Raw genomic sequence first — 19,353 nt, 5'->3', positions numbered from 1 at the left:
TTGTTCTATCTGAATGTATTGTTAGCTCTTAAACACAATGAGCTTTGTAATATCCAGGCAAAATATTATAAGAAAAAAATGTAATTCTTTGAATTTTTAAGACATGTACTGAAAACTCAAAGATGGTGGTCATAAATTGTTTTTCACAAACATTTATAATACTAATATTAGATAAAATTATTTAATTACCTTCAAATGCTGCTTTTCTAAATCTGATATTTTGAGCTGTGTTTCTAGATCTTTTATTTGTTCCTTTAGTTGATCAGCATCTGCCAAAAAAAGTTATAAAAACTAGACTCACACTTTTTCTATTCTGAATTAAGTTCAACATAAAGGATTTGATTTAGAAAATAAGCAGAAAACTTATGAAACTTAGAGCCTTGAAAATAGGGCTAAATGGTTGAAACTTTCTCAGGCTGTGAATACTATTTTAAAAAATTTCTGTTAGGCATTGTCATTCCATAGCAACTAAAGAGAAAAGGCATCTGCCCGGAATTAGAAGTGGAGATAAATGCTTTAGAAGCAATTCTTATTTTTCAGAGAAAAATCCTACAACTAATAAAATCTGTTAGGTACTAAAAGTACATCAGAGAAGCAGACTACTAGATAAATGGCTAAAACGGTGAGCTGGCCAAATGTTACTTCTATCCCACAAGCAATGGCTACTCCACATAAGTCAGTTACTGTGCCATTAGTATGTGCACAATACCCTAGGGCAGGGTGTTTGATACAACTAAAACATCAGATACAGCCTGATACTTTGGCAGGAAAACAAAAGCAAATACAGCACAAAGGTTTGAATTTACTGGATGTGCTCCCCATGTTAACATTTTATAGTGAGAATCAATAGGCAAATAGACTTTTTAACCCCACCTTTGCTAGATATATAGATCACTTTTTTAAACACTATATATAATATGTCAAGTCACATGTAACTGTTGAAAGGTAAACATTTTTTAATGTTAAAGTTTGAGGAAATAATAGACAGCAAACAAATGTACATGACTCAAGCATATTCTATTAAGGTACCCTGGGAATGATCCCCTCCCTATGTATAACTAGGAGAAGAATGGAGATAAAAAAGACTAAGGAAAAATTTTGTTACGGGATTCTGTTAAGTAACAAACTTTGAAAGATTCCCTTACTTTTGCACAAAGTGCTAAGAAATTTTAAGTTGATTTTAATATTTATATATTACATAGACTGGTAGTGAAACAATGCAGGAAGAAGTGAATATTATGTATAGCATCTTCCAAAAGCTATTTAAATCACATCTATTTTTGATAGTAATTTTGAACTGCCAAAACAGTTTTGGTTTGATTTGGGAGCTTAACAATTAATAAAATATGACAGGCATCTTTGTCTCTTTCCCATAGGAAATATGAAACAAGAGGGCTCAGAAATTCCCTGAGAATACATGTTTAGAAAAAATAGCATGCCTAATGTCAATAGTATTAAAAGGTCTTTTGCACTACACTATGTCTGGTCTTGTACAGTTCAAGCTGAGTGCTATCAGAGATATATCAAGAGATTAATGCATGTAATTTTATTCACCAAGAGGCACTACTGCATAGTGGTTAAGAGCAGGGAATAGCAAGGAACTTTGGAATTTTGTTGAATTAGGTTTTCATCTTGCCTCTGCCACTATCTAGCTATTATAACCTTGGGGACTGGTTATCAACCTTGAGTCTGTTTATCACATGAAAAATGATGACAACAAAACTTATCTGTAGGTTATAAGAATAAAGTAGAATGCTTGTGAAGCACTTAGCATAATGTCTAGTACAAGTCACACATGATGGCTTTACTACAAAGTAACATCAGAGCTATGATAGGATACTGAAAAGGCTACATGAAATAGTCAAAAGATTGTTCAGATAAAAATTGATATAATCTTTCATGCAAAATTTGGCACTTCCATTAAGTCATTAATGGAACCAGAATTAGTTTATAATAGCAGAAACTCAAATTCAAATGTCCATGAAAAGGTAAATAAATAAATGTGGCATCCATGCAATAATCATGATTATAAAATCATTAAAAGAGTGAGACAGATTTGCATACAGACCTCAAAAGATGTCCCTGATATAGATAGTAAGTTGGGAATATGGTATGAATCCAATTTTATACCATCTTCCAAGAAAATATTTATACATATATATAAAATAATATACATATTATGTCTATTCTCTTCATTCACAGAAATTATATCACTATTGCTGGGGGAAGCATGTACATACACACATTTCTTCTTATATAGAGACAAATATTAGAAATATGAACAAAAAAAGCAAACCCTAATAAAAAGTTGGGGTAGCTAACAAGTCTTACAAAATATATTACCAGGTGTGATGCTTTCAACTCTGCTTTGGTCCTTGTTATCTTCTATCTGATGGATTAATTCTGCTTTTTCTTTATTCAGCTGATTATTAGCTAATCTAAAACACAACAATAATGTGTTTTAAAAACAAGAGACATTGCTCCAGAAAATACATAGACATTCCTTATCAATTAGTGATGTACAAAACCCCAAATGTGCTAGTATTTACCAAGGTAAACATCTACTCTATGTTGCAATGCCCCATTTTGCAAACCAAGCACAGAAGCAAATGTTTTCATGTTTTTCTTAATATGTGACCAAATGTGTTTTTTAAGAGTTTTCTTATGAGAAGAGCCCAGTGGAAGTAGGCTATACAGACTTCTAAAGGTAAAGAATTACTTGTTCTTTCTTTCATTAGTATTTTGCCTCTGGGAAGCCAAAGTTTAATTCCATCTGTGCTGTTACGAAAGTTTAAATTACAAACTGGCAACTTATTTTTCAGTATCTAGGGACTGCGTGGTATCAGAAGGATGAAATAAGGATTGAATGAACTCATTAGGCAGCCAAGTTGAAAGACTCTTTGTTTCTAGCTTTAGGAAACCAAGTTATTTAAAAAATAATAACTTAAAAAAAAGAAAAAGAAATAAATAAACAAGTCATATGAACACAGAATGTACCTAAGAACTTGAAGCTCCCGTTTAAGGCCTTGTTCTGTCTCAGTACCTTCAGGAACATGTTTGAGAATCTCAATCTGTAAGAAGATATAAGTTTAGCACAGAAATATGAGGTTTTATAAACACATTTTTAATAAAGTAGAATATTAAAAGTTGGGTTTCAAAGACACATTTCTATTTCTTTTTACTATTCATTCATTCAACAATTATTAACTACTGCATGTTAGGTATGGTCCTAGGTACAGAGGATATAGCAGTGAATATAATAGCCAAAGTCCCTTCTTGCATGGTCCTTTTAGTTAGTGAAGACAATAAGCATATAATATGATATGATATGTGATAACAATCTGAGAGAAGAAAGGACCATCAAGAAAAATAAACCAGGACAAGAAAAGAGAGTAGAGAAAGGTAGTATTGGATTATGGTTAGGGAAGGACTCTGAGGAGCCTCCATTTAAAGAGAGACAAAGTATGGGAATGGACTATGATAATATTGGGTGAATAGTATTCTAAACAAAGAAGCATTTGCAAATATTTGAACTTTAAATGAGTTTGGTTTGTTCAAAGGATTGAAGGAAAGCATATGGCTAAAACACTGAATTAAGGGGAAAGTGGCATATGATGAGACTGAAGGAAAAAAAAAACAGGTGCAGACCATCTATGTTTTTACAGGTTATACTTCACTATAAAGTTTTATTCTAGAGTAACAGAGAACCATTGTAAGATTCTGTGTGTGATAATGTTGTAATAAAAAATTGGGGTAGCTAACAAGTCTTACTGTTATAATCTGCTTAATGCTTTCAAAGGATTATTTGAAAACCACGTAGACCAGAAATATGGAGGTGAAATGACATGAGAAGGGAAGCTAAGACACCAGTTAGGAGATTACATAAGAATGGTAGTGATGAAGATGCTGCACAGTAATCTTATTTGGGATATATTTGAAAAAAAAAATAGCTGAAATGATTTAATCATGAAAAAGATGTGAGGAATCAGAAGAAATAAAGTTAATGATGATCTGGTTTTTATCTTACATAAATGAATGAAATGGTGGTGCCATTCAGTTAGATGGGCCTCCTAGGGAGAAATTATCAAGTGTTGTTTTTTTCTACTTCATACAATGCAAGGAATTTCTTGACATTTGATGCATTATTTTATCATAAAGAAAAATCATATTGCATGCCTGTTGTTCAAGGTCTTCATTATATTTCTTAACTTTCTGTTCTCTCTCTGTTGCTTCACTTACAAGCTGTTTAAGGTCAGTAATGCTTTGATTTTTTTTGGCAATATCTGCTTCCAGTTCTTTCAACTTCGTTTCATACATTCTAAAAGTATAAAAAAAATAGTATAAATATGGCACATAGCTTTTCTTAATCATTTAAAAGTCAGTGCAAATTATCACATTAAAAATAAGCAATAATCGTACTATCTATAGTCTCTTGGGAAAATTTCTTTTAAAAGGTTATGTAATTATTTGATATTATTAAAAGGTGAGGACAAGAGAGACAAGAGAAGTCTCCCAGCTCATACACATACTTCTGTGCAAGTGGCCCCTGAAGAGCTTGTGGTTCCATACTAGGACTATGGGGACAGAAGTAGAAGCCATGGGCAAGACTGCTAGCGCCCACGAGGGAATATCAACATGGTGAAAGGAATATGGGGTGTCAGTATACCAACTCTAACTTCATAAAAACACACTGCTGCACCTGAATTTGGAGCTTCACAGTTTTGGAAGTATGATACCTGGGTCTATTTTTAATGAAATTCTTTTGATTTCAGAAAATTTTTATAATATTTTATATTTTTCTTCCTATTATTACACATCCAGCTTTAATTAAAAAGGCAAAGACAAGAGATAAGTATCCCTAATTCACAGATGAGCTAATTAGAGAATTTAGATATTTCCTAAGATTATAAATAATGATGAAGTCTGAATTTGACCACTGTAAAATTGTAAAATTAAAACTTTTTCAGTCAAAAAACAAGAAAATACAAAGTTAAATTCATCAGAATACCAAATTCACATTACTAGGTATTCTTAGGAAGATAAAGATGGTAATGAAAGCTTTTCTCATTGTATGTTATACAGAGAACAGATATCCAGGCAGAAAAAAAAATAAAAATAAAAAGACATTTCATTAAGAAGGAACAAATTATTCAAAAGCGCAGCTCAGAGAAACAGTGCATGATGGGAGAAGGATAAAGTTTTTAATCTAAAAGTCCAGATTTGCAACCATCAAGAAAATGATAATATTTCAGACTTCAAAAAAATTTTTTTAAAAATTGAGACTCATAGTTGTACAGGTACACCATACCTTCTAGGCTGTCTTTTATAATATTCAAACTTTTCCAAAGAAAGAAAGAAAAAACCTGAAATGCCTTAAGCTAATTTTAAAAAGCTGGTATTGCTCTGGAAACAAAATCTGAACAGTAAATGAAAGGACAGTTATGATTGTCTAAATATATTCAAATAGCTTTTGATAGATCTTAGAAACTTAAATTAGGAGGGAATGTTCTTAATTTGACAAGGACTATCTACCAAATATTTGCTAAAGGTGAATAATAGTGATCAGAAGTTTACTCCTTCACTTCCTCCATTTCTCTGTTCATAGCCACCCAATTACCAATTACCAATTTTCTAATTACCCCATCTAAAATGGCCCCCAAATAACCCTGAGCTATCTCAGCATAATGTAGGACACAGAATACATGTTAATAAATTTTTTGAGTAAAGAATAACACAACTATAAGGATTTCAGCATGAAATAGACCTCCAGTGCCAAAGGTGCCCAAAGTGCTCTCTAAACAGCTTCACTGAGTTGGGTGTGTGCTATCACTCCTAGACCTCAGCATTAACACTTTTAGACCCAGCCCCCAATGCCAAGAGTAGGGATGGGAACAAGACAGATTTAGGGAACTTGAAGGTCAAGAATCAGAATGAGGCTTATCTCTGTCAAGAAGCTACTACCTGGACTTTTTTCTTCTTCAAACTGGTTTATTAGAGACATTGTCTATGCTTAGTTACTTGTACAGTTCTCAGAACAGAACAACAATATATAAGTGATCCAAAATATAAAAAGTTATCTTCAACTATGGTTAAGTCTCATACCAACTGTTCACAAATTGTATTAATTCTTTTACCCTAATAATTTCTTTTATAGTCTCACAGAGTCCTTCTAGAAAAGGAAGATGGGGATTATGTTCTCCATAAATGAGAATAACTTAAGCCCACAAAGATATATCATTCAGTAAAGGTCACAGTAATTAGGTCTATCTAAGCTATAAAAGTCACCTGGCTCTCAAGGAACCCAGGCAAGATAGCTTTTGAGAAGTAATATGCAGCTTAAAGCACAGAATCTGGGAGTAGCAGGTACAGAATAAATATCTGCTGAACAAATAAATCTCAGAGTAACTCAAAATTTTGAGATCTTATGTGATTACAGAAGAAAAAAATGAATGACCAAGAAATGAACATAGAGTCACAGCTGGTGTCCAAGAAGAAAAAAATGGGACCTTTCTCCCCTTCTTATTATCACAATTGATATTTACACCCTAATACTCACCTTCTGACAGAATACTTATTCCTAGTTTGTAGATGGAAAAGGTGTCAGCTACAGGGCAGAAGGATGGATTCTGACTTATTTTGGTATGGTATCAGAACAGGAATCAAGGACTACTTCTCCAAGACCATAGAGACTTCTGGGCTGTCAATATGCTTGCTTATTAACCTTTCTCTTTTCTCCTTAGTCTGGGCTGATGGGGCAAGTACAGTGCAACAAGCCTTATTGTGGGACTCGCTATAGTCTAACACTGCTAAGATTCCCATCCTATTTGTAGTGATGATGGGTGCCACCCTGTCCCCCACCAAAGTCATTCTAAAGAGCAGGTAGGGCAGATGTAGACTTCAAATGGGAAAAAAGGAAGGTAAGATGTCTTTGCCTTTTGAACTGGAGCAACAGATGTGCTGATGACAAAGAATACAACTTCACAGAGGAAAACTTTTGGTAGAAAAGGACAAAGGCTGGGATCCTACTGGTTACTAACTTCTAGACTTCTTGAGTTGGAAATGGGAATGACACCAGTCTTTTAGCAACTTATCATAGTCATGATGGCAGTATCATATAAATTAGTTTCACAGGCAGAAATTCCACATACTTATAGAAAAGGTTCACATGGTGGGAAAAAAACCTGAGTATCAAAAAGCAGAGGCCAGAAACACTAAAGCTGTGTTGCATTTATCTACTGAGGCTTTCTGAAGAGAAACTTCTCTAGTATTTAACTCCAAATAGTAATGCAGTTCAACCTAGGTCCTGTATGTCACAGAATGTGACAAGACAGCTCAAATGTTTCTAGCTCATACTTGAAATAGAAAATGAACAACAATCAAGAAGCTGTTGTTGCATGTGTGCACAAGACTCTGAGTTCAATTTCCAGCATTGCAAAGTGAAAAAGAAAGCTGAGATTTCAGTTGAAGAAAAGTAGCACTCAGGAAAAGATGGGAAGTGTTAGCCCAGGCTCATGGCTGACAGCAGCTTTACGATGCACATCAAGCTCTATGGCCCAGTTCTGTTCCGTTCTATGCTCTGCCATCCAAACTAGTTAAATGTTTTAGAGAAGAAAAAGATTTTCTGGAAATGCTGGCATAGAATAAAAGGGAGTGATATGCTAAAGTAAATAACAAATTATTCATCAGGAAATTTCTAAGTTACTCAGAATGGGCTCATCTTTAAATCAATGATACCAGAATCAAACATGATTAAATGCTGGGCAAGTTTTGAACTATTTGGTCCTACCTGGTAACAACAATTGACTTCCAGCTCTTGCTGTCAGCACCTTCAAGTTGTGGACCTCTACTTTCTGCAATCTGTAATCTCTTACTAGTCTCCTCTAGTTGAACCGTCATCTTCTCATTTAATATCTCTAAATTATTCTTCGATATCCGTAGTTTCTCTGCAGCTTCAGTTTCCTATCATTAAAAGATAATTAGTTGGCTGGGGATGTGGCTCAAGTGATAACATGCTCGCCTGGCATGCGTGGGGTGCTGAGTTAGATCCTCAGCATCACATAAAAATAAAATAAAGATGTTGTGTCCACCAAAAACTAAAAAATAAATATTAAAAAAATTCTCTCTCTCTTAAAAAAAAGATAATTAGTACATTATAATAAAACATAACACTGTCCTCAAAGATACAATGTATTTGAAATTACCATTACAAATTAGAAAACATAAATAACCTGAAGTTCTAAATGCTGATTAAATCTGAAATCAAAATGTAATGTTTCTCTTCTTCTAAAACATCAATATGATGATAATTAGAACAAAAGATCATATAATGAGCTCAGAGAAATATATTTACAAGTAATGGACTCTAGTGGTTACTTTAAATTTTTCATTGTTTCTCTTAATATTTTTAGGATAATTAGATAGATTGTCTCTTTACACATTTAAAAGATTCTGTGTTTTGATTTCCTAACACTTAAGACACCTGGCTATAAGCATAAGCCATATGTAAATAACAGACTGTTTCTATTATTAAACATCCACCTTCAAGGAACAACATTACTCTGGCCTCACAATGCATTCAATTACTATTCTAACTAGCTTTCACAATATTCATTTCAATGTATTCACTAAATTATCCATATAAATAACAATACCCGACTTGCTGACTTGCATAGAGCAAGGAATATATTTTGTCATTTAAATAGAAAGAAATCTTACTGTTTAACCAAAGAGTTTCATATATTTCTCACTGGAAATTAAGTATTGTTCTAAAGCATGTGCATAAAGATTAAGTCACTTAAATCCTACAGCAATTCTGTGAGACAAGTATAGTTCTTATTCCCAAACTTATATATGTGGGAACTGAGGAAGAGAGATTAGTTTAAGTAGCCTGCCCCAGTTCCTAAGATTAATATGTAATAGAACTAGGAACTGAATTCAGAATGAGTAGCTTTTAATTATATTGACTCTAAATTTGTTTATTTCAATGTCCTTCAAAGTAATGACAGGCATATTCTTAAATCTCTCACTACAATTCCTAGCTACTTTAAACAAATGCTCTTTTCTACTTTCAGTACTGCCAAGATATACTACTTAATTAAAACATAAATTAATGATTATAATTAATCATAAGTCATACCTTTTTAAGTTCTTTACGAAGCCTTTCATTTTCAGCAACAATTTTTTCTGTGCCTTTGGTCTTGGATTCATAATGCATGCTCAACTCACGTCCAAGATGAATTTTAAGTTTTTCTAATTCAGCCTGGTGATTAAAAAAAGAAAAAAGATCAAAACAAGGTAATCAAATAAATGGTACTTGTAAACTCATAAAATTTAATTCAACATAGTTTTAGAGACTATATTTGATATGATTAGAATTAAGGTCTTTCCTTAAATACTGGTCATCTAGAATAGCAGTACCCAAGTCTGGCTACACATCTGATGACTTAACTACAAAAACAACCCTCTCACTACACCTATCTTAGAACATGTCATCAAATAATCAGATTATTCAGGACCTTGGGCACCTGTATTTTTAAAAATACACAGGTAATTAATCTATGAGAAAACATAGTGAGAAAACAAATTGGTCTTGAAATAAGGAAGATAAGGGGAGCCATTCAGTAACTATTTTTACCTTTTCCTCCAATTTAGGTTTTTCTGTTTGCATAAAATATGTACATGTATTAAAGCCATTTTGTAGAATGTTTAAATTTTTCCTAAAAAATTAAAATTAATAAAGCACTCCCATTAAAAAATGATCATACTAAAAATATTACCTTTAACTTTTCATTTTCTAGCTCAATATTAGCCATTTTTTCACTGGTCAGTATTCCTGATGCTTTTTTCAACTGTTCATTTTCTTTTTGGACTTTTTCAACTACTTTTTTCATTAAACCAATGGTTTTTTCTAGTTCTGGGATTGTTTTTCCACTTCTACCAGACTGTAAGAGAATATGCCAATTTATAATTTAACAAACATTTCATAGACTATGATACTGAAGTACCAACACAACAGGTTTATTACTGTGCTCATTATTAATAATTCCTAATATTTGATCCCCAAACCTGTGTTAATTTAAAATATCCTTATAACAACCTATAAGATTTATAATTCTCATATACTAAAAAACCAAGACTTAGAGAATTTGACATTCCTACAAGTACATAATTAGTAAGTAACAGCTTAAATACTCAGGCTTTGATGTCTGATCTAAATAAATAAATTCAAATATTCTATTTAGCTAATGTTCTCTCCAGTATACCAAAATTTTCTATATATGGAATAAAATCAAAAAGAAAAACTGAAATATAGCTCATCAGTAATCAAATTTTGGCTGCAATTTAAAAGATGCAATTTTCTCTTAAGAATAGCCACTGCTTAGGAATTCAGCTTCTGTTCAATATAATAGAAGATATCTGAAACAAAAAACCTTGTATAAATATATCAACAGAGGAAGGCTACCCATCAATAAATTTAATTTCTTATAATCAAAAATAGTTCATAGTTTAATTTACATTTTAGTTAGCATTCATGCTATAGCATGAATAACTTTAATATATAAACTTTTATATAACTAACAACATATTTACTTTCTTTATAAATTAAAAATTTTTAGAGCAACATAAAATTGTAAATTTTTATAGTGTACACATATATTTTCATTTTTGAAAAATATATTGCTGATCATCACAAAAATATTTGCTCTGAATATTTTTTTAATAATAATAATACTCTTCAAATTTTAACTAAATCCATCATATATTTAACATTATTACTGGAATGAGTTTTTGAACTATGATTGGTTTCATTTATTTATGCCACTCACTAACATGAAATCAATGGAGGCCTAAACTTTTGGTCCTGGCTTCCCAAGCAACATACTCACCCCTCTAACATGACCAAGTTTTCGCTCAACTTCAAACTTTCCTTTCTTAAGAAACTCACACATTTCCTTCAAATCTCTTACTTGATTCTGAAAGATAAAATATGTAGCAATCTGACATAATTATGATCACTGAAAAGGAAATAAAAACAATTCATCTGAAGTAACGTTTTCAACTGTACAGTCAAATTAAGCAACTGGGTCTCTAGACTAACAAGGGATATTCTGAACTAAAGACATATGTTCAATTAATAAGAGAATATTTTATATGTAAACTTTCAAGAAATATTTTCTATATACTGCCTTAGGGTACAATACAAATTTGGGATTAGATCTCTGAAACTGTGCCATAATTTACATATATAGATCAATATTCACGTGATAGAAAAGGAGAGAATAAAGTTCTAGCCACGACAAAAAGAAAAACTCCCATCAACAGGCTAACATATAGAATACTGAATTTAAAAAACCAACTTATTAAGATCAAAATAAAGCAAACTTTCTAAAAGAAACAATTATCCTTATATTTTCAAGTGTGACCATTGTTATCACTTAACATCAACTTATATACTATATTGACTTGTTTAAATGTAATCTTACCTAACATTTTATGAATATGCATTTTTTTAACAATATAAGTAAATATAACAATTAGATGTGTGGTGCAGAAATGTTACAGGCATTTGATTTTCTTAAGATAATAAAGCCCATTAAATTTACCTTTAGTCTTGGCAAATCTTTATTTGCTTGTTCAAGCTGAAACTTTAGCTCAATATTTTCAGATGACAACTTCAAGTTTTCCTTCTGGAGCTCCTGTTCTTTTTGACAATGTTCATCTGACTCTATTCCAGAAGTCTTCAGGAAAATTAAATTTGGAATTTTTAAAGTTTAATAAATTAGAGCCAGATAAGACATACTGAATTAGAAAATACCATATCAAAAGGAAAATTTTTTCTCAAGAGAATGTGAAAAAATTGGAGAGCTCTAAAGAAAAGATAATTAAGTTGGAATATAAAACTTACAGATAAAAGTAATATAGTTTTCTTTTATTTAAAAGTAGAAACCTTCATATGTATAATGTTTTCATACATACTCTCATAATAGTTAAATAGTTTATGCTGGTTTTGTTACTGCAAAATAAAGGTTGTATAATTGTTATACAGTAATATTATATCCCTCCACCCCCCAAATTGTATGTTAAATTTTAACTCATAGCACCTTCAGAATGCAACCTATTTGGAGACAGGGTCTTTGCAAAAGTAATTACATTAAAATGCCATAACTAGGGTAGACCCTAATCCAGTATGACTGGTATCCTTATCAAAAGGGGAAGTTTGGGAATTTGGACCCAGCAATGCATAGAGGAAAGGGCATCTGAGGACATAGTGAGAAGAGGGCCAGTTACAAGCCAAGACTTAGAATAGATCTTTCCTGTAAAGACTTCAGAAAGAACCAACCCTGCCCACACCTTGATATTTGAACATCGATCTTCCAGAATTGTGAGACCATAAATTTCTGTTGTTTGAGCCACAGAATCTGTAGTACAGATATCCCTTAGTCTCCCCTGGAGATCAATTTCAGGACCATCCCACCTTCCCCCAAAGGATACTAAAGTCTGTGGATGGTCAAGTCCCTTAAATAAAATGGCACATATGCATATAACACACATCCTCCTATATATGTTAAATCACCTCTAGATTATTTATAATACTTAATACAGTGTAAATAGTTAATTATAATATATTGCTTAGGGAATAATGACATGAAAAGGAAGGTCTGTATATATTCAGTACATATGCGATTTTTTCCTGAATATTTCTAATTCATGGTGGGTTGAATCCTCAGATGTGGAATATATGCCTACAGTGGGCAAATATATATAGTTTATTCAGTAATGGCAGCCCAAACTATGCACTCTAGTCTAAAAAAGAAGTGCCTCAATTCCTTCCTTCTTTAGAAAGCATTTCTGTATTCCTTGAGGTAATTACTCCCTCTCGGAAATGCATTAATACTACATTTGCATTTCTTTTGGCAAGAATTTACCTTGGTTATTATTTATGTTCAATTTTATTTCTCAGGCTAAACTGTAAGGTATTTGAAAGAGAAAACTGTGCTTGATTATTCTTTCTATAAACTGGGTTGATTACCTCCTACTTCATAGAACTGTTACAGCATCATATAAAATAATTTTGTGAAAGTGCAGAGCATGGCTTTAGTACTTTTTCCTTAAACTTTCTCCATCTATTGGTTCAAACGCTTCAATTGGGTTCAATAAAGTCAATAATTCCATAGACATTATAGTTCTTAAAATATATAAATAAATCTACATGTTATACATGGTTCTATTAATAGTGATTTAATTATTGAAATCTACATTATACTTGTTACTTTTGTTAGAAAGTAAAGTAATTCCATAAATGTATTTTCTAAGGTAAAACACAGTAAAAGCAAAGAAATCACAATACAGGAAATGGAAAAGTAAAGAAATTTTGGACAGATGTCTGATTCTAATGAGGCATATAGCAGAACACTGGCAGGAAGACTACATATGTTCACCAGATTAAGGGAATGAGTATGCATAGGCATATATTAGCAAGAAAAAGAAGATGCCTATAAACCACAGTAACATATTCTAACTTATTCAGACTACCCAGGCATATATTCTAATTCAGTGTGATAAATTAACATAAAGTAAATCCTACCAATTACAAGACTATCAAGTTTTTGAATCTTATGAATAAAGGCACTAGAGAAGATATCTTTTAAGTTCACTTCAGACATGGGAATATTTAATTCTTTGTCTCTAAGTTGTTCTGTTTCCCTATCTTTGTCTCTTGTGTCTGTGGTAGCTATGTGAATCTATGAATGCTAAATCACCTATAAGTACCACTGATTGATAAATAAAAAATATTTTAATTAATTAATGGAGAATAATTTAATTAATAGAGAATAATTTAATTAATAGAGAATAATTCTATGTGATGAAGATTTTACATGAGAATAGTTTCTAAACATATTTCTCACTAAAATATGAATGCAATTACTATAAGTGAATGTGAATCACTTTTTCTTTCTATCCTTAGAAAATAAAACAAGATATTAGATCATATTCTCCTAATCTTTGGAAAATAAATTCTAATAAAACTTTCTATTCATGATAATTTAAATGGATTTCTTGTATGATGAACTTCATAGGACTTCCCACGTGTTTTGTTGAAGAATGATCCCACTAAAAGTCATAAATTGCTTAATATCAAATCCTTAGTGGATGGAAATTAGATAATACATAACAGGCATCTCAAATTTTCTCATTAATTATGAAGTTAAAGAAAAAAAATTACGAACCTGGATAAAGAAATAAAATAAGAATTAAATCACTTTCATCTATTTTCTCCTAGATGTGTAATATTAGTTGATGTTAGGCATGACTGGAACATCAGAGGTAGAAAGGATAAAGAAAAAAGGCTACATATTATTTGAACTGGAAACAAGCTTGTCTTAATTCTGTATTTCAATATAAATGGACCCAAAGTAGTATATAAACAAAAGTTCAGAAACTAGAGTTAGATTGAATTTAAAGCCTGATTCTGTTTCTACAGGGTCACTAAAGATACTTATTCTTTAAGCCTCCTATGTAAAATATGAACAATATTTTGCAAAATATTTTGAGAAATATACTTAGGTACAGAGCCTAAAACAACACAGACAACACATGAAAGCTCTCTTTTCTCATTATTAAAAAAGTATATTACCATCCATGGCAAAAAGATCACTAAGTGAACCTGCTATATATCACTGCAACAAAATATTCCTGATATTCACTGTAGTGAGCTTTTACTTGCAAACAGCTGTCTGAATTAGAAATATCTAAGGCAATACTAACACATATAGAGTGCCTTCTTTCTACTACTATTCAGTAAGTTCTAAACTGAATTAGGAAATGCAAAACCACTAATTTTGTTAATAATCAGTTAACATTAGGGCTTAAGGCAAAGTTTATTAATAGTTCCTGGGGTTTTTTTTTTTTTGCTTGTTTGTTTGTTTTAACAAATGCTACAGATTTTATCCCATTGGAACTATATGTTTTTTAGAATTGGCCTAAGAAAATTCAGCTAACGAAGAAATAAAGGAATGTGAAAATTTTACCAGGGACATTCATTTCTTGGCTGAATTGATGAGACCAGTTTCATGATTTGTATGTGCACCATCCACAGCACAATGATTCACTGTATCAGCAACTATAGAATTATTATGGTCCTAGACCTATCTCATTCTCTTTCTCATTTTTATGTTCCTGCCTACTATTTTCAAAATATTTTGATCAACTTTCTCAACTTTAGGATCTGATGCAGACTCAAAATTTGAGTCAAATCTTTCAGGTTATCATTAGTTGACCTAAATGGACCGATCTGTTTGATACTGCTTCTGATTTAACTTAGTAGGAACTACAACATTTTTACTTTGTGTTTCTTTACACCATAGGGTATTAACGATGATGTAATTGTTTCTAGAATTTATTCTCTATTTTTAAATCTTAAGAGTTTATTTTTGTCCTTGTTCCTGAACAAAGTGTTCTTTTGTGAAAAGTATTACGTCTGTATTTATTAACACTACTAAGGGTAGAATACATAGTTGTGTCACATACCAGATTCTGTTGAAGTACAAGAAACATGAAAAGGAAAAAACATAAAATATATGTATTATTTAAAATGAGATCAAACAAACAATTCTACATTATTCATTAATGAATATTTTATAAACTAGAAACATAAACATGAGAATAGAAACATTACTACAACATTTTCACATTTAATTATAGGCTCCTATCATAAAAAACTTCATGATAGCTACATTTAGAATTTTTAGAAATCAACTGTAATGAAGCTTTATGCAAATATTAAAGTCTTAAGTTATTATGTTAGGATTAAAGAAGCTACTATACATCATTATCTAGTAAAAATAAAAGTTGAATTTACTATATTTAATATTAATGAGAAGAATCTAATGTTTCTGGAATGAACTGATTATGCTTTTATGCATTTAAAACTAGAAAGAAAAGATGTATACTCACTGAAGGCTTAGAATATTCTTGCTTTGAAAGTTGTTGTTCTAAAGCATGAAGTTTTTCTTGAAGGTATTTATTTTGTAAACATAAGTCTTCTACAACAGAATCTCGAGGAAGAGCTTGATGGGTCCTACAAACAACCATAGACTCTGTATTGTAAAAACCTAAATTTTACAATTTTACTATATTAAAATATAGCATAAAAGAAAGAAACTGCAATATATTATTAATAAAGTATATGTTTTAATTTTTTCAAAACTCCAAAATTTTAATATAAACATTGCCATCACAATTTATATTTTAAAATAATCCTCTACAAAGGATTTAATGAAGGACTCCTTTAAACTGTCAGGTAAGAAATGCAGTTTGACCAATAAAAAACAATTACAGAAATACATTCCAGCTGGGAGCGGTGGTGCTTGCCTGTAATCTCAGAGGTCTGGGAGGCTGAGACAGAAGAATCAAGAGTTCAAAGGCAGCCTCAGCAACTTCGAGGCACCAGGCAATTCAATGAGACTCTGTCTCTAAATAAAATACAAAATAGAGCTGGGATGTGGCTCAGTGGTACCCCTGAGTTCAATCCCCGGCACCAAAGGGGGAAAAAAAAAAAAGAAAAAGAAATATATTCCATATTTTAAAATAGCATGTATATCAATTTATATGTCATTATATAAGACAGTTAAAATATCCACTATTCTAAAAGCATTATGTAATAAATGCATAATATCCATGGTCAGTCTCAAAAAGCTCAAAGATATAAAAAAATTTCTTAATGGTTCCAGATAATAATCTGTCACTTTGAATCTAAACATGTCTACCTGGTCTACATCACCCTCAACAATCTGGCACAACCAACTTTATTGTCCAGGAGACTACCTTTATTCAGGCAAATAAATCTACTTTGACCCAAACATGAAATATTCACTCTTGCCTCTATATCTCTGCTAGAGTGATTCATATTTGAAATTGATCCTTAAAATTCAGAAGTTCTTTGAATTTGAAAAGAAGACAAGATAGTTTCTTGTATGAAATCTTCTCCAACTACTGCAGCCTTTACAGATTAACACATAGAATAGTAATAATAATAATAATAATAATAGGCCCTTAAAAGCATTAGAAGGTTTCAAAAGTAAAATGATTTGATCCTTGTAAAAACTACAAAGGCTACTGAAAGAGGTTTGTTTGCTTGCTTGTTTTTAACATAGGTTTAGATTCAGAAAAATGGAAGAGGAAGATCCATTGCTGGGACTACACAGTAACTTTAAACAGTTATCAAGAGAAAGAATTTCTTGATCTTTTTTTCCCTATCAAGGAAAATTATGAAGAATTTAAAAAAATAGTAACTTAAATGGAAAGAGGATGGAATGTAAGTTAGCAGTCCACCAGAATATTATGTAAAGGTGCTCCACTTATAGGTCCATATCACATTCATACTGACACAATATTAGACATTAATAAAGAAGCATTACTCTCAAAAGTACAGGAAATGAAAACAAAATTAAACTGAATTATATCAAACTAAAAAACTTCTGCACAGCAAAGAAAATAATCAACAAAATCAAGAGACAAATACAGAATGGAAGTAAATATTTACAAACTATATACCTGACAAGAAATTAATTTCCAAAATAGATAAAGAACTTTAAAAGCTTAACAGCAAAAAGAATCTAATTTAAAAATTTCAAAAGAAGACATGCAAATGGCCAAGAGGCACATGAATAAAACATTCGACGTCATTAGTCCTTAGGGAAATGAAAATCAAAACCACAATGAGAAAATCAAAACCACCTCACAACAGAAAGTCTATTATCAAAAAGACAAAAGATAATAAGAGCTGGTAAGGATATAAAAAAAGATCCTTATATACTGTTGGTGGGACTATAAATCAGTAGAATGGAGGTTCCTCAAAAAATTAAAAATAGAATTACCATATGATTCAGCAATACCACTATGATGTAAACACAAAGGAAAGGAAATTGTTATGTAGAAAAGACATCTGAACTACAATGTTTATTACAGTACTAGTCATAGTAGTCAAGAAACAGAAACAATGTAAGTGTCCATCAACTAAAGAATTGATATGTAGTATACAAACACAAACCATGGAATACTATTCAGTAAAAAAAAAAAGTCAAATCCTGTCATTTGTGACAATATGTATGGAACTGGAGAACATTGTATTAAGTAAAATAAGCCAGACACAGAAATACCACATGATCTCACTCATACATGGAATACAAAAAAATTTATCTCACAGAACTTGAGGGTAGAATAAAGATTAGGGAGAGCGTGCAGAAAGGAGGGATGGGAAAAGGTTGGTTAAGGGATATTTAGTTAAGATAGGAGAAATAAATTCTTGTGTTCACTAGGGTGACTACAGATAATAATAACGTACTATATTTCTCATAAAAATAATAGATTTTCAATGTTTTTGTCTCAAAGAAATGATAAATGTTTGAGTAGATAGATATGTTTTCCCTGACTGAACATCATACAGTTCATACATGTATTAAAACATCACGTTAATATATTCAATTTTTATGTCAATTAAAAATGATTATAAAGTTTCAAAAAGAAGCAGTAAAGGTAATTATTAAAGATTAATAGACAAAGTCATGGTAAATTTATTAAGGATAAATATCATATCTAAATATTATATGTAGATTCCAGACTTTGACAATGATTATTAACATGATTACAGATTATGATATTGTAAGCACTTAGCAGATGAAATAACAAATTCTTTATAACAAACCAAAGTTCATCTTGGAAGAAATATGTGAAACAAAAATTATAATGACAGGAAAACATTTTATTTTGCTTTTTATTACTACAAGTATATGGAAGACAGTCTGGAAAGAGGAAAACAAGTCTCAAAGACTCTCTTACGAAATGGCATGATTCCCGCAGGTGGAGGGTAAGTGGTGGTTCCAGGTACAATGGAATAAACACACTCAATCCTGTCTCTCATGAGCAACTACTTGAGGATACTGAAAACTAAACCATATAAGGCAGTCAAGAATAGAATACCAGAATTTAAGTACCAGGTGACAGGCAATGAATTTAACTTTTTCTTTTCTCCTATTGTAATTGGCCTGAACACATTATTTGAAACATGTTATGTGAAACTGGAGGTAGTCAGCACTGAAGGAAAAAGTTCTAGAGAAGCTTTCTAGTTCTAACTCAAATAAGAAGAAAGGAAACACAAAGAATTAAAAAATCTTATTGGTAGAGCTGTAATATCAAAGTGAAAGGGCAAAAAATAGTTTTTGTCTTCCTGCTTTCTGCCCTCCTATTGCTGACTCAGCTACAGACATGTACAACTAATGAAGTACATAGCATGGTTTAACTAAAGTCCCAGATTTGTATGAAGTACCAAAATGGGGAACCCTAAGGAAATAGGAA

The 19,353-nt window shown here is 31.5% G+C and overlaps 1 protein-coding gene across 5 annotated transcripts in view; it reads right to left on the bottom strand.

Annotated features, from left to right (window-relative positions):
- Cep290 (centrosomal protein 290) overlaps window positions 1-19,353 on the bottom strand; it is an 81,938-nt gene that overhangs the window by 1,479 nt on the left and 61,106 nt on the right. For 3 of the 5 annotated variants that reach the window (XM_005324421.4, XM_078053041.1, XM_040280194.2), the window contains 10 exons: window positions 15,955-16,078; window positions 11,604-11,738; window positions 10,887-10,973; window positions 9,777-9,941; window positions 9,137-9,259; window positions 7,787-7,959; window positions 4,177-4,318; window positions 2,998-3,071; window positions 2,344-2,438; window positions 190-269 (listed from right to left, as the gene is read on the bottom strand). In XM_005324421.4, the coding sequence (XP_005324478.2) occupies window positions 190-269; window positions 2,344-2,438; window positions 2,998-3,071; window positions 4,177-4,318; window positions 7,787-7,959; window positions 9,137-9,259; window positions 9,777-9,941; window positions 10,887-10,973; window positions 11,604-11,738; window positions 15,955-16,078 (1,198 nt within the window). Of the gene's footprint in view, window positions 1-189; window positions 270-2,343; window positions 2,439-2,997; window positions 3,072-4,176; window positions 4,319-7,786; window positions 7,960-9,136; window positions 9,260-9,776; window positions 9,942-10,886; window positions 10,974-11,603; window positions 15,535-15,954; window positions 16,473-19,353 lie in introns of those variants that run through there. The other 2 variants (XM_040280196.2, XM_078053042.1) reach the window with 2 other exon arrangements.

Source organism: Ictidomys tridecemlineatus, chromosome 6 (genome assembly GCF_052094955.1).
Source record: "Ictidomys tridecemlineatus isolate mIctTri1 chromosome 6, mIctTri1.hap1, whole genome shotgun sequence".
Classification (NCBI taxonomy): Eukaryota; Metazoa; Chordata; class Mammalia; order Rodentia; family Sciuridae; genus Ictidomys; species Ictidomys tridecemlineatus.
Note: the sequence above shows the minus strand (reverse complement) of the source record. Positions and strands in the feature narration are given on the sequence as shown.